Genomic DNA, 15,903 nt, shown 5'->3' with positions numbered 1-15,903 from the left:
ATGGCCACAGTCTAATGATTGAAACATGAGACACACACACAATGGGCTTCTCGCTGTCTTCATCTGCAAAACTCTCTCACAAGGCAATGGTCAGCCTGGGGCTCAAGCCAAAAGATATTTGACCAAGGTTCCACACAGTGACTGAACACTAAAAAATGCAGCTGACTGCCAGCATGTAACGAAAGGTCACATCTTACCTGAAGCCATGAAACAGCACTGCAGAGAATGAAATCACACTGGTCATTGTCGAGGACTGACAGCTGTGACCACATCAGCTTGAGGAAGTTCATCACCTCCACATTAAAATGAACAGCATGAGGAGATGCTGAGGTGATGTTGCTGTAATCAAAACAAATAACTTGAGATTACTGATTGGAAACCAGAGACGATGTGGTCGAGAAACAAAGTTCCAAACCACACAGCCATGCTTGTCCACACACACACACACACACAGAGGGACTAAACGTGAGTATAGTGGGTGAAGGGGATTTAGGGACTCAATGCATTTGTTTTGGGGAGGGGAAAAGGACATGGATGTCTGGTGGACAGGTGTTAGCAGGGTGAGAAGTGGAGGTGAGGTGGGTGAATTGATTGCAACAACAACTATTAGCACAGTAAACCTTACAAATAAAAGAGAAAGTCATCCCCAGTGAGGAGACAAGAACCACCATAACATACATCACGTACTTACATGTGGAAAAGGAAATGGTCCCCAGAGTGACGCCATTCACTCAGAGTATTTAAGAGGTCAATGAAGATCGACTGCTTGTCAGGGTCTTCGTGGAACTTCCATTTACCTGTTGCCATGGTGATAAGGGGCAGTAGACCTACAGCACCTTGAAGGTGAAAAAGGAGAGAGAGAGAGAACATTACAATTTATCAAAGACATATCCTAATTTTATACTATGATGATGCTGATAATGCCTTAACCAAGGAAAGACACCATAGATGATGTAATCCTGCAAGTATTGTGTTTAGGGAAAAGATGAGGTAGGCAAGGGTGGAATACTTTTGATCACTGGTCTGAGTGGTTTAAACTGGCCTGGGGTTAAATAACAACAAAAACCAAGCTGACAAGAGAGGCAATGGGAAGTCATTGCCTGAAAACAAAAGGAGATGGTCATGGCTGGAACAGCTTTGATCAATAACTGTACTCAGTAGTGGCTGACCTGGGGTTAAACAAGTACAAATGTGTAACAAGCTGATGAGGAAGCCTCTATGAGAAGTCATTGCCTGAAAATGAGATGGGATGGTCATGACTGGAATAGCTTTGATCACGAGTGTATTCTCAGTTCTGGGTTGACCTGGGGCTAAAAGGTTACAAAGAAAGCGAGAGAGAGGGTTTACTTACAGCTGAGAGAGAAGAGGTTGTCACTGGGTAACGAGAGCAGCTTTGTGACGAGGACTTGTGTAATGTTCCAAGAAGCAGACGAGGTGCAGTGCTGTATCAACATGCGTAACATCTGCAGGTGTTTCTCTGTGAATTCTTCTTCAAAATAGGAACCAATTCTTAGAAAGTAGAAAAAAAAAAACATGGAAATAAATAAGTATAATTGAAGGGGAACAAATTAAATTAATCCTTTAGCATTTTAGATTATTTTGCCAAATGCAATGGTTATTCATTCCCGTTGTTTCAGAATTAGTCAGACATTATCTTTGTTCCAAAGGCAGTGAAATGCTGAGCAGTATTTTGCCTGTCTTTATGTTCTGAGTTCAAATTCCACTGAGGTTGACTTTGCCTTTCATCCTTTCAGGGGTTGAGAAATTAAGTACCAGTCGCATACTGGGGTCGATCTAATCGACTGGCTCCCTCCCCAACAAAAAACTTCCGGCCTTGTGCCTAGAGTAGAAAAGATTATCTTGCAGTTCCAACAAGATTCTGATAATGTGATTGTTTATTTTCAGAATGACATTGTAGGGTAGGTATGAGAAGCTGGATCTAGCTAGTATGAACACTGTGGCCATGCTGAGGCACCGCCTTGAAGAAGTTGAATAACTCGACCCCAGGATTTAGTTTTAAGCCTAGTACTATTGGTCCCTTTTAACCAAACTGCCAAGTTACAGGGACATAAACAAACCAACACTAGTTGTCAAGTGGTGAGGGCGGGACAAACACACACAAAAACATGCACACAGATATATGTATATGTGATGGGCTTCATTCAGTTTCCATCTACCAAATCAACCACCCACAAGGCTTTGGTCAGCCTGAGACTATGACTGAAGATCCTTGCCCAAGGTACCACACAGCAGGACTGAACCTGGAACCATGTGGTTAGGAAGCAAACTTCTTACCACACAACCAAACCTGTGCCTGTGATATGAATTTTTTTTGAAAAAGTAAGAAGTTCCAATAACACTAATGGAGGAAGTTATATGTTTTATGTTTTTGTAAATAATAAAAAATAGATTTAAAAGAAAACAGAATTTCTTATTGTTTATATCTTTGATGCTTTTTTTAAAGATTGATTTGTATTTACCTGTTTTCGGAGAGTTTTTCATGGAATTTTTGTTCCAACAGAAACTGCAAGCCCATAGCTTGCCAATGGCCATCAGATAAGACACTGTGAAAGAGGGAAAAGAAGACATCAAAAGTCATATATGTGTTTGTGTGTGTGTGTATAAATACATATTTGGTATTAATTATTAGAGCGAACAAAAGTACAATTCCAAAAGTACTTTCCATGTATGTATAATTGCTTCTACACATAAACCAGTGTTTGAGGTGGGGAGGAAATGAGTGCATCATAATTGTATAAATATCTCTTAAAAATATAACATTGCAGCTCTGAGTAGACAATCTGTAGCGAAAGGCATTTCAGTCATGACCATCCTATCTGAATATAATCTAACATAGGCCGCCTCTTTTGAAGTGGAGAGAGTGGAATGTGAAGGAAATTTGGTTGCAATTTCTAATGAGTCGAGCAACGATGGAGAAGTTCTAATGAAGTGGTCGTTATAGTAGTAGTAGCAATATTAAATAGATGTTGTAGTAGTAGTAGTAAAAAGATGTGAGATAGCGAGCAGCCACTGACCGTTGTGTGAAAAGGTCCAGTAATGTATCGGTCTGTTGATCGTCCAGGTTATCAAGGTGTTTGGTCATCTGCTTGTGTAATGTCGTCACAAACTTCTTCAGTTCACTATTCTGCAAAAGAAACACAACAACAACAATAATAATAATGGTTTCAAATTTTGGCACATGGCCAGTAATTTTAGGGGTTGGGGTTAGTCAGTACTTGACTGGTCCTTCATTGATCTTGAAAGGATGAGAAGCCAAGCTGGCCTCAGAAGGAATTGAACACAGAACGTTAAGGGCTGGAAAGAATGCAACAAAAGCATAATTTCCAAGACTCTAAAGATTCTACCAGCTCTGTGCATTAGATGAAAGGAGGCATTGAACTACAAATAGTCAAGAATTACTGGTCTAACCCAAGCCGGTATGGAAAAATAGACATAAAAATGAATGCAAAACAAAAAATATAAATAAAGTGACAGTTTTTACCGTATTGTAGGTATCGACCCAACATTCAGAAACAGCGACTGAACAGAGCAAGTTGTAAAGGACATCAAGAAATTGGGGTGGGTTAAGTAAGCTGGTCAAGTGGTCAGTAGAATTCTCTGATAGACCATCTTGCAAGAAATCTAACAGAGATGTATGGAAGAGGCTAGTGAAGACTGTGGAAGTAGGGAAGTCTCCAGGTGGGACCTCAGGGTTTGGCTTATTGTGTCTTTGACAATCCCAGTAAGTAGCACTCAGCTGTCCAGTTATCATGAGATATTCCTCAAACTGAAAGACAAAAACAAAAAAAAATTTTTAATTAAAATAAAATAAATATAAAAGTAAAATAAAGTTTCAGATTTCAGCACAAGGCCAGCAATTTTAGGGGGAAGAGAAAGTCTATTACATCAACCCCAATAGATGACTGGTATCTTATTTTATCAACCTAGAAAGGATGACAGGCAAAGCTGACAATGACAGAATTTGAAAAGAACATGAATAGCTGGATTAAACGCACCAGACATTTTGTCTGATGCTCTACCAATTTTGCTAGTTTGCAATCTTAATTGTTTCTCATTTCGAAACACCTGAACAGAAACGGAGATCCTTACCTGTTTTGGTGGCAACACGTGTTCTGTCACAGTGAACAGGTGACTAAAGTGCTCAATCAAAAATGGACTGGTCAAACCATCATCTACTTCTGCAAACACTGTGTTTAACAAAGTCTTCACTTCTCCAAAGACAGTTTGTAACCTGCAAAGAAGCAGAAAAAATTAAAAATGGGAGAGGGTCAATGTAACAAGAAGAGGAGAGGGGGGGGGGGAGTTGAGAAAAAGCAGATGTCGTCATCATTTTAATGTTTGCTTTTCACTGCTCTCAGGAGTCACATGCAATTTGTTGAGGCACAGATCCTGCGGCTGGATGCCCTTCCTGTTGCTTACCCTCATCTGTTTCCAAGTAAGATAATTTTCTGAAGATTAGATATGTCTTGGAGGAAATGAAGGACACTGCTTGCATGATGACAACATCTGTTTACAACTATTGATGATGATGATGACGATGTAAAGGCAAGGAGACAGCAATGCATGCACGCACATACATGATGGGCTTCTTTTAGTCTCCATCAACCGAATCTACTCACAAGGCTTCAATCACCCACCTATAGTAAAAACACTTGTCCAAGGTGCCAAGCAGCAGGACAGAACCCAGAACAATGTGGTTGGGGAAGCAAACTTCTTCCCATAAATTAATATATTAATTATCATCCATGCCAGCATGGAAAGCGGACGTTAAACGATGATGATTACTATGAACATTCTCCTCCTCCTAATTGCTGCCATCACCATCCTAATCGTCGTCGTCATCGTCATCACCATCATAATCGTTGTTGTCACTACCACCACCATCATTATCACCATACCTCATTTTTTATGTGGTCCAATTACAAAGAGGAAGCCACACAATTAGAAAGTTAACGAATTTACTAAACGAGGGACTCACTGTTCTGTTGTGGCCACTTTGTACATGACTGTGTCTCGAACTGCCTGGAAAATGTTGAGGAAAAACCTGCTGATGCCCTTCGATGTTGAAGGCTGGCGACGGTAGAGAGTCTGCATCCCATTGATGCAAACTTGACGAACTTCCTTTCGAGTGTGTTCTGTGGGACGAAGACAAAATATAACAAACATCGGTTAATGCGAGAAAGCAGACACAGAAGTCTGGTGCAGGCTTCTGCCTGGCTGGCTCCTATCAAACCACATCCAGCCCAAGCCAGTATGGAAGGCAGACATTAAACAATGATCATATATACACACACATATATATATATATATATATCTAAATATATAAAATTCTTAAGGTCCACTTTTTCCATGCTAGTTAGCATGAGTCAGATGGAATTCATAGAGGCAGGTTTTTCTACAGCTGGATACTCTTTCTGTTGCCAATCCTCACCTGTTTCCATCTAAGGTAATATTTCCCCATGACCAGACATGTTTTCAAATGACTCCACTTGTATGACAGAGATGCTTAGTTAAAACCATTACATGATGTTAAGACAAGGAGACACACACACACACACACACACACACACACACAGAAGCTTCTTCCAGTTTCCATCCACCCAAATCCACTGTCAAGGCTCTGGTTGGCTCAAGTCTATATAAGAAAATACCTGTCTGAAGTACCATGCAGTGGGACTGAACCTGAAACCATGTGGATGGGAGGTCAACTTCTGGTTGGTGAACCAGTGCCGCAAAAGAAAAAAAAAACAGATAATAGTTTAAGAATGTGAGGGAATTTACCTGAAACAGTCAAATCAGTTTCCAGAACAAATTTGTACAAAATGAGGATTAAATCTTCAGCAGAGTTGCTTAGCGAACAATCCTGCAAAAAAGAAAGAACAGAAAAATGATCACATACAACAACAACAACAGTAGTAGGAACTATCACAGAATTTGTAATTGTATAAATAGTAGGTGTGGTTGTGTGGTAAGAAGCTTGCTTCCTAACACAACATGGTTCTGGGTTCAGTCCCATCGCCTGACACCTTAGGCAAGTGTCTTCTGCTACAACCTTGATAGATGGAAACTGAAAGAAGCCCATCATATGTGTGTGTGTGTGTGTGTGTGTCATTGTGTACATATTTGTCCCCCACTACCACTTGACACCAGTGTTGGTTTGTGTATGTCCCCATAACTTAGCAGTCCAGCAAAAGAGATGGATAGAAGAAGCACTAGGCATAAAAAAAAGTCTTTTTTATAGCTGGATGCCCTCATCATCATCATCAATACCCTTCCGGCTTAATCCTTTGGCATTCACATTACTCTGTCAAATGTAATGCTTTTTTCATCTGCATTGTTTTGAATCCATCCTGCATCACCTCGTGCTATTGTTTATTTTTTAAGAATGACATTGTAGGGTAAGTGTGAGGGGCTGGATCTGGCCAGTTTGAACATAGAACAGGTAGAACCTTGTGGCCTGACATGGCTGGTAAATTCTCACCTCTAGTCCCTGGAAGAAACTAGCCAACACTTTGGCAACAAACTGCATCGAGAGGTCAGTCTTATGGTTGTCCTTGCACAGTTTTAACTTCTTCAATGTTGAGTGAATGACAAAAAATATCTTTTCAATATATTTCATCTGAAGAAGTGGTTCTGAAACAAAACGAAAAAGAATTTAAAACATTTTTTGCATCCTCTTATTATTTTATAACAAAATTAAATACTCTGATCTTGTTTCAATTTTGATTTCATATTTTAGCACAAGGCCAGCAAGTTCGGGGGAGGGCGTAAGTTGATTATACCGACACCCAGTACATGACTGGTACTTTATTTTATTGACCTTGAAAGGATGGAAGGTAAAGTTAACCTCGATAGAATTTGAACTCAGATCATAAAGACAGATAAAATGCTGCCCCGCATTCTGGTGGTTTTGTCAGCTTGCCGCCTTTTTGTTTCAATAAATTTCGAAAATAATGAAGAAGAATTTAGTAAAACAAAAAGTTTGTATCATAGGACCCGGCCGAGTGGTTTCAAAAGGGTTCAACCTACCTGATTGAGAATTTGATGACAAAGCCACAGTGAGGACAGACCAGTTGTGCTCAACATCGGAAAGTTCAACCCCAGCAGCTGGTGGCACAAGAGCCTGGGCACACACGTCTTCAGTGATGGACACCAGCAGCTCACCAAGAGTAGACGTTTCCAGCCACTTGGATATGGCTGAGACCTTCCGACGCGACGACAGCAGCTCCAGCAAGAACACTTTCAGCAAATGTCTGTCACCGTTGAGATTCTGTTGAAGGAAATGGGAAAATGTCAGAGACAACACCAAAATAGTTTTGAAGGTACATACCCCAGATTATTCTCAAGGACTCAAAAATGTCTCATGGCTTGAGCACAAGACCAAAAGGGACGATTTATGACCTCATTCCACCAATTTCTAATGTTGACAGGATTTGCTAGTCACTGCCATTGTGGACAAAGACCATTCAATTATATTGCGGGTATAACTGGCAGCCCCGTTGGTTATGATGGTGAGGGTTCCAGTTGGTCTGATCAACGGAACAGTCAGTTCATGAAATTAACATACAAGTAGCTGAGCACTCCACAGACACATGAAGGCCACATCAACAGGTGACATTACTAGGAGCTCAGAAGCATTAGACTAAACAATGAGATGATAGCAATGAGTTGAGTGTGTGAGTGCATGTGAAGGAATTTTCTGGAAAAAACGAGTTAACTTACATGGCACAGGTGGTCCAAGAAGGTGACAATATGGCCAGTATCATTAAACAATGGTAACAACATAAAGATGGCATTAAACAGATAGACATCACTTTGTCGTTGTTGTTGCTGCTTTTCAGAATGGTGCATTTTGTGGAGCCAATTTAGAAGCATGTCAGTGGCAAAACTCCTGAAGATATTCCCATCCTCGTGATTGTCTTTCGCAGGACCAAGTTGTTTGATGATGCTTTCTGATGGATAGAGTCGCAGGTATTTGACAAAAAGGTAAAGGCGCCACTCTTCAAGGTTGTCATTGACGAGTGAGAAGGCCTTGTGGATTAATTTTGATATATACTGCTCCTGGAATTGGGTTAGTGATGCAGTGCTGCTAACTGAAGTTGACATGGATCGTTCATCAATGGAGAGGTCCAACATTGGTGAACTTGAGAACTTAACAGAGGATGCCTTACCAGATGGGTTCGTAGGAGATTTCTTTGAGTAAAGCAAAAGTTCGGCAAGTTGAGTGAGTCTCTCTGGTAAATAATTCCTTGAAGAACAGTTTTCTTCGGTCAAGGAATCGATACATTTTAATGTGATCCCTGTGACGCTGGCCCAGCATTTGTGCGCAATGCTGTCGCTGATATCATTGTCAGCGTCCTTCGCAGAGGTGTTCTCTGCACCTGAGGAATGAAGTTCAGTTAAGGAGCTGAGCAGAGTGCCTAGCTGACTGTAAAGGGTAGATTTCGAAAGGGTTCCTCTCCGTTCCACAAGAGATTCTAACAACAAGGGTTCAAGCTGCAACAGTAAAACAGAAATATAATGGTTTTGAATCTTGACACAAGACCAGGAATTTCATGGGGAGGAAGTCGATTAGATTGACCCCAGTGCATAACCGGTACTTATTTTATTGACCCTGAAAGGATGAAAGGCAAAGTTAACCATGGAGGAATTATAAACCCAGAAGAAATGCTGTTAAGACTATTTTCTAGTGTGCAAATGATCCTGCCTAACAAGGACAATTAAGTATTTACATATTTCTTATACACAGGGTACCCAATTCTATTTTCATAGTTTCCCAGATTATTTTGGCTTCATTAGCAATCGCACAGTTATATATAGCTTAAACGAAAGAGAAAAGGATAGACAAAAGATATGGAAGTCAGATCTCTGCAGAAAAATCAAAATATTGTGCTTTGGAAGATCTGTTGTTGTATGGAACAGGGAGATGGACCCTGACTCAAGCAGTTGAGAAGAAACTGGACACTTAAATGCTTAGGGTTGTACGAAACATAAACTGGGGTCAATGCATAACAAATGAAAGTTTAACTGGAAACTTGCTCAAGATAACAACTACAATTGCTCAAAGATGGTTACAATTTGCAGGACATTGCTGGAGAAGTAAGCAGGAAATGATACACAAACTACTGTTGTGGGAACCAGCTTGTGGGAGACACATCAGAGGAAGACCTGCTTGAAGATTCATCGATCAGTTCTCTGAGGATACAAACCTCAGTGAGGGGCAGTAGCCAGGAGCAATGGAAAATAGCGAATTGTGGAGAGACTTTGGCAAGAATGTTCGACCATGGTCACAAGAGGGATAAACTAAAGACCACCAGAAAGAAAGATAGCAAAAACGGATGTGAAAACGGAATGTTAGATTATATATCAAAGCACTAACCTGGTCCATGAATACACGATGACAAGTGTTTAAATCCCCATCTCTCAAGTCCATCTTCACCATGTAGTGGACACATTCCATAAAGGAAGTGACCATGGCTGAACACTCACTACCACTCCGCTGGACACTGTCTTTACAAATGCTGGAAAGGACAATAATGGGAAAAAGAATAACAAAATAGTTATAAGGGTGGAGGGGTCTGATGCAGATCATTAAGTACCAGGCAGCAGTCAAAAGAATTTCATTTCTATTCTATTTCACTATCACAATCTGCAAGGTGTTTTAGCATTATATACATATTAAATAGGCATATGTGCAGGAATGGCCATGTAGATGAGAAGTTCATATATATATATATATATATATATATATATATATATATATACACACACACACACACACAGATAGATAGATAGATAAGTTATAGATTATGCACCTTATTGCATTTTGTTAAGTGTGATTCCCCCACTTCTGTAAAAAAAAGCTATCTTACATGAAAGCATACTGTAGTAAAAAATACAGTTGAAAACCACATTTCTAAGACATATACACACACACATTACACAAATGCACACGACACATGCATAAACACATACAATCCATACACACACATATATATACATACAATACTAACCCAGTTTTGAAGCAGGAGAAGAACTGCTCATAGAATTGTAGAGATTGTCCATTAAAGTCTGTGGGGAATTTGCTGAGTAATGGCAGAATACTAGGACTGATAACTGCAGCGTTTCCATGGCAACCTTCAGTCAGCACATTTCTGAATTTAGGCCACACAGCTTTCGGCACACTTACAAACTGCCAACATTCCTGGAAAATAGAATTACGTTTTATATATATATATATATATATATATGTGTGTGTGTGTGTGATAAAAACGCACACTAAGACACACAGACAGATAAATAACCTGTGAAGTTAGATGAGTAAAACACAGAAAAACAGCACAAAAATATAAAGCAAAATCAATAGCAATCAAAGAATAGGTACAATGAAAATAAATGGAAGGGGACATCTATCACTTACTTGCTTCAGTCACTGGACTGTAGCCATGCTGGAGCACTGCACCTTGAAGGGTTTAGCTGATCAAATCAACCCTGAGCATTTATTTTTCATATTTATTCTATTCTTTTCTCAAGCCACAGTCATGGGGACATAAACAAACCAACACTGGTTGCCAAGTGGTGGAATTACAGATATAAAGATATGCACACAAACATATACACACACACATAAACACACACACGACAGGCTTTTTCAGTTTCTTTCTACCAAATCCACTCACAAGCCTTTTGGTTGGTTCTGGGTCAAAGACATTTGGTTGGTTCTGCAGTCAAAGACATTTGTCCAAGGTGCTACGCAGTGAGACAGAAGAGGATCAAACATTTTAGGTTATACTCTTTATCAAAAAGAAGAGAAAGAAACTGACACAGGGGAGAGGATAAATGATGAAGACGACACTTACTGATGAAATATTGATGAGGGAGAGTACAGCTTCCCAAACCGAGCCACTGACAACGACCTCATTCTCATCGAGGTTTAGTAGAATGCAAGGACTAAGTTTCTTCATATTGTCAATAGCAACATCTGGAAGAACTTGGCAAAGACTGGCCAGGAACAGGTAAGATGAGCTGCGTATCTGCAAGAGAAATTGGAAACAGATCTTGGTTCTTGGAAAACAGAAATCACAAATTTGTATCTATGCATCATCATCATCATCGTTTTAACAGCTATTATTCTCTATTTGCATAGGTTGGATGGAATTTACTGAGGCAGATTTCCTATGGCTGGATGCCCTTCCTGTCACCAACTTCTCGTTTCCAAACAAGGTAATATTTCCCCCATGGCCAGACTTTTTTTTTGTCACAGGAAATGAAGGACATCACTTCTATGACAGCACAGCCACACACATCCTTCAACAAAGGATTCTTTCAGTTTTCATCTACCAAACCCACACACATATAATTCGAAGAGAGTTAGAGGCTGTGAATCCAACTAAGGGATTATATCTATCCAATATACTGCTGGTAGAGCACCCAATTATTAATGCAGTGTTTTTTTCATTGCATGGCAATTACACTACTGAATGTAATAAATGGGTGAGGGTAAAAAGTTGTTTTACCCTTAATTTATATTGCAATAAGAAAATGGTATTTTTATATATGTAAAGCACAATATGTTATACATGTATGTATATTGTTATAATTGTTTTTTTTTTTAAATAGACATAATATGTCTAAAAGTTGATGAATACCACCTCTTGATCCCCTCCATTTTCTTATTGCCATATATATATATATATATATATATATATATATATATATGTATAGTACTTCAACAGCACGCCCTGGAACATTGCCTCACTGACTCTCACTGACTGTAGTATCTCCTCTACTGCAAGAGACCTGTTTCTGTCCCTCTATTGGATTTTAACCTCTCTCACCTGGTGGCACAAAACCACCTCACTCAAAACCACACCTTGTCTCAGTCAAGGGTTCTATTTCTTGCAAGTTACTTGCTGATCTTACAGGTGCCATGTAAAAGCACCCAGCACACTCTCAGAGTGGTTGGCATTAGGAAGGGCATCCAGATGTAGAAATCTGGTCAAAACTGCCATTGGAGCTTGATGCAGTCTTGTGGGTAACTGGACCCACTCAAACTTGTTCAAACCCCAGCATGGGAAACTGACATTACTAATGATGATGGTAACAATGACATCAAGACTGAGATCTGATTCTAAATCAGGAATTACCTCCCTAATTTCTTGAGGACACTGGAAAACATATTCCTTACCGAATTAACTGTCGATTTTGGTAACTTCCAGAATTTTGAAGATTCCAAAAGCTGAGAGATTTTCTCCTTTGATATATTTTTAGAATTATCAGTAAATGCTTTCAGAAGTTTGCAGATGGACAACAGAGATGAAGAAACGACTCTGTGGTATTTGTTTGTTAACTCATCTGGAGACGACACTCTGAAGAGAGACAAAAAAAATATAATAAAACAGTAGGGAAGAAGACATATAAAAGTATAAAAATGAAAGACTAACAAGAGGTGCGTATGCATTTCGGTTAAACTACATGGCACTTTGGGCAAATATTTTTTTTTTATCTTTTTACTATAGCCTGGGAATGGATTTGGTAGGCAGAAAATGAAAGAAACCTATCAGTGCAGGAAAGGCTTTTAAACACAGGCATGGATGTGTGGTTAAGAATTTTGCTTCTCAGCCACATGGTTTTGAGTTCAATCCCAATGTATGGCACCTTGGACAAGTGCCTTGTATCATAGCCCTGGGATGACCAAAGCCTTGTGGGTGGGTTTTGCAGATAAAAACTGAAAACACCTAGTGTGTGTGTGTGTGTGTCCTTGACATCATGTGATAGTTGTAAACAAGCCTCACTGTTATACAGGCAGCATAGTTCATTTGTAATCTCCTCTGAAAATCTGTCCAACCATGGGAAATATTGCTTAGCTTGTAAACAGGTGAGGGTTAGTGACAGGAAGGGTATCCGGTCATAGAAAATCTACCTCAATGAATTCCATCTGACCCATGCAAATATGAGACAGTAAAATGATGATGATGATGCATCATGTGGTAAAGCAACTGTGACACTAGGTCACTAACAAACTGGAAATGCTTAGAATGCTGTTTTTATTGTACACCAATGTTTTCGAACGAATATCCTTATCTTGGGTGTTAGTGTCCTAATATGACTATAATTCAAGAGAACTCCAATGCACAGCTTTCAAAATATTTTGCTTTTAACCCTTTTTTCCTTTACAAAAAATTGGAATACTAAATTAAGGGCTTCTTTCAGTTTCTGTCTCCCAAATTTGCTCACAAGGCATTGGTCACTTGCTCAAGGTGCCATGCAGTAGGACTGAACCTTAGACCACATGGTCAAGAAGCAAGCTTCTTAGCTACACAGCCATACTGGCACCTACAGTCACACTAATGGGGTTCCTCTTGAAATTTTGTGGGAAATTCACAAGCAACAGGGGTAAGGGTTCCAAGGCCCTGACATTGAAAGAAGGAAGGGCTGTGCATAGAAAGAATTAGTGCAAAGCTTGGGGTGGGCGACACAATAAGGCTGATGGGACGAGGAAGAAAGCCGAGTCGGGGATACCTGATATATTAAGGTAGAAAATGACTACTTACTTAGGGTCACTAAGTGTTTCAGGTTTTTGGTTGAGTAAATTATCAATTGTGAACTGGGAAAAAGAAAAAACAAACAAAACATTTTTAATAAACTTCACAGGGTGTGTGAGTGTTTATACAGTCTAAACTGACAGAATAGTTTGGCTGGATATGGCTGGTTCAAAAGTTAATCTTAAGGATACACATATTTTTATAATACTTACATCCAATATGGCTTCTTGGCAAAAGCTCAACGCTTGAGCTTGTTTTGCTGCAGGAAATGCAATATTGAAGGCCTGTTGTGCAGCAGTTGCAACTGTTGGATAGGGATCACACATACCAAGCAACCAGCTTGCCATTAGCTTCTTGAGATGCGGTGCCAACTCCCGGTGTAAAGAACCAGCCAAGACCGCCATGGACTGCTGGGCAGCTTCACGTACCCTGTGGTTGTCATCCTACAAGAAATAAAGAAGGGTAAGTCGGGTGAAGGAAATAGTTTAGACAGTCTTGGAGAGGGTAAAAAGAAAAAGAGAGACACATCTATCCTCACTCCAAGACACCTACCCTCACTACAGGCCATCTACCTTCACTACCACAAACATTATAGTCACTCCTGGCCCCTACATTAACCATACAGTCACTGCAAGTCCCTACAAACACTCACCAAACAACCACATTACTGTCATTAACAAATACACAATACAGTTAGTAAAAGTCTCTTGTAAACTGTTTGGGATTTGCAGTTTAGATATTTCATAATTTGTGTCTCTGAGTGTTGAGTCCATCATAAAAGAATGACACCCCCCACCACCACCACCACTTCAACAATCATCTTCACTGCTCCCTCTTCAAAAGAATACAGAAATAAAAAGTAAAACAAAAAACAGCATGGGTTACCATTGATATTTTGGAGTAGATTCGGGGCCAATATGGAAGTACTGCTTTAGCATCTTTGCATTCCTTGTCTTTGATCAAAGCATTGAACTCTTGTAATGCCTGAAAGGAAGAACAGAAATGAAAACCCAGAAACTAAACACAACGAGTATTTGGTAATCTTAGTTTGGTTAAAATTCAGAATGCATTACAAGAAGACACTATCAGCTGATGTGCCTTACAACAGAGTTAAGAAACACACAAGGATAAAAAAGGCAGTGGCCTCAGCTATGATTATTAAGACACAAACAAACTAAATAGATCAGGAACTACATTGAAATACAGATAAACTAGCAGAGGCACCGGGCATTGCCTGAGAATGAAATTTTTCCTGATATATTGGAAGAAAAAAGCAAAATATGTTGTATCAATATTTTTTAATTTTAATAAAAAAAATAAAATGAAGACCCTATTATTTGTCCGAAGTGGAATTATTCATGCATCACAAGTATGGAAGTAATTGGTGAAGCCGTTATCACGTGAAAAGCAAACATACACACACACATCTTTATTTTACATATTAGATTTACCTTGATTTTAGTGATGCTGTCTTTCTTGGAGAGCTTCCTGAGGACCAAACGCAAGTCCGCATCGAGGGCCGCATCAGCAGAGTGATCCAGATCCACGACAGGTACATAACCCATATCTGCTGTGGTGGATCCGAAGCCAATGAAACCTTGAGTTGTTGTTCCAGATTCACTGAGGAGTTGAGCTGCTTGGCTGCTGTTTGAAGGCTGCAGTGGTGCAGAAGAGGACGAGTATCAGTCTATCATATTCTTTTACTTGTTTCAATCTGTGGCCATGCTGGGGCGCTGGCATGAAGAATTTTTAGTCAAACGAACTGACCCCAGGACTTATAATTTTTTTTTTAGCACGGTACTTATTCTATTGGTTGAACCACTAACTTACAGCGACATAAACACACCAACACCGGTCGTCAAGCGATGGTGAAGGACAAACATTGATGCAAACACACACAGATATATATATATATATATATATATATATATATATATACATACACACACACACGAGCTTCTATTCACTTTCTATTACGCAAATCCACTCACAAGGTTTTGGTTGGGCCAAGGCTTTAGTCCAGTGGTTCCCAACCTTTTCACCACCAAGGACCCCTTTTATTTAAATGAGTTTTCCCATGGACCCCCAGGGTCATTGAAAGGTCTGTTAACTTAGGGGTTACTGGCATCGGCCACATTTGGATGGTGCTTTTTATGTGCCACTGGCACAGAGCCAGTCAGTTGGCATGGTTGTGTAGTAAGAAGTTTGCTTCTAGGTTCATGCCCCCACTGTGTGGCCTCTCGGCACGTATCTCCTATTGCCTCAGGTTGACCTAAGCCTTGTGAGTGGATTTGATAGACAGAAACTGAAAGAAGCCCATCGTGTGTGTGTCGTTGTC

General features: G+C 39.8%; 1 protein-coding gene across 1 annotated transcript in view; it reads right to left on the bottom strand.

The window, feature by feature from the left end:
- Window positions 1-15,903, bottom strand: part of LOC106880280 (E3 ubiquitin-protein ligase listerin) — a 32,602-nt gene that overhangs the window by 15,399 nt on the left and 1,300 nt on the right. The window contains exons 2-21 of the mRNA XM_014930152.3: window positions 15,017-15,220; window positions 14,451-14,549; window positions 13,778-14,008; window positions 13,575-13,627; window positions 12,209-12,389; window positions 10,881-11,054; window positions 10,035-10,225; window positions 9,401-9,542; window positions 7,744-8,517; window positions 7,051-7,291; window positions 6,503-6,654; window positions 5,803-5,884; window positions 5,000-5,156; window positions 4,111-4,252; window positions 3,503-3,787; window positions 3,036-3,145; window positions 2,481-2,564; window positions 1,352-1,509; window positions 692-836; window positions 198-339 (exon numbers count right to left, since the gene is read on the bottom strand). Coding sequence (XP_014785638.1) covers window positions 198-339; window positions 692-836; window positions 1,352-1,509; window positions 2,481-2,564; window positions 3,036-3,145; window positions 3,503-3,787; window positions 4,111-4,252; window positions 5,000-5,156; window positions 5,803-5,884; window positions 6,503-6,654; window positions 7,051-7,291; window positions 7,744-8,517; window positions 9,401-9,542; window positions 10,035-10,225; window positions 10,881-11,054; window positions 12,209-12,389; window positions 13,575-13,627; window positions 13,778-14,008; window positions 14,451-14,549; window positions 15,017-15,220 — 3,747 coding nt within the window. The remainder of the gene's footprint in view (window positions 1-197; window positions 340-691; window positions 837-1,351; window positions 1,510-2,480; window positions 2,565-3,035; window positions 3,146-3,502; window positions 3,788-4,110; window positions 4,253-4,999; window positions 5,157-5,802; window positions 5,885-6,502; window positions 6,655-7,050; window positions 7,292-7,743; window positions 8,518-9,400; window positions 9,543-10,034; window positions 10,226-10,880; window positions 11,055-12,208; window positions 12,390-13,574; window positions 13,628-13,777; window positions 14,009-14,450; window positions 14,550-15,016; window positions 15,221-15,903) is intronic.

Source organism: Octopus bimaculoides, chromosome 21, assembly GCF_046866305.1.
Source record: "Octopus bimaculoides isolate indiv1 chromosome 21, ASM4686630v1, whole genome shotgun sequence".
In the NCBI taxonomy this organism is placed as follows: Eukaryota; Metazoa; Mollusca; class Cephalopoda; order Octopoda; family Octopodidae; genus Octopus; species Octopus bimaculoides.
This window is presented reverse-complemented; position numbering and strand designations above follow the sequence as displayed.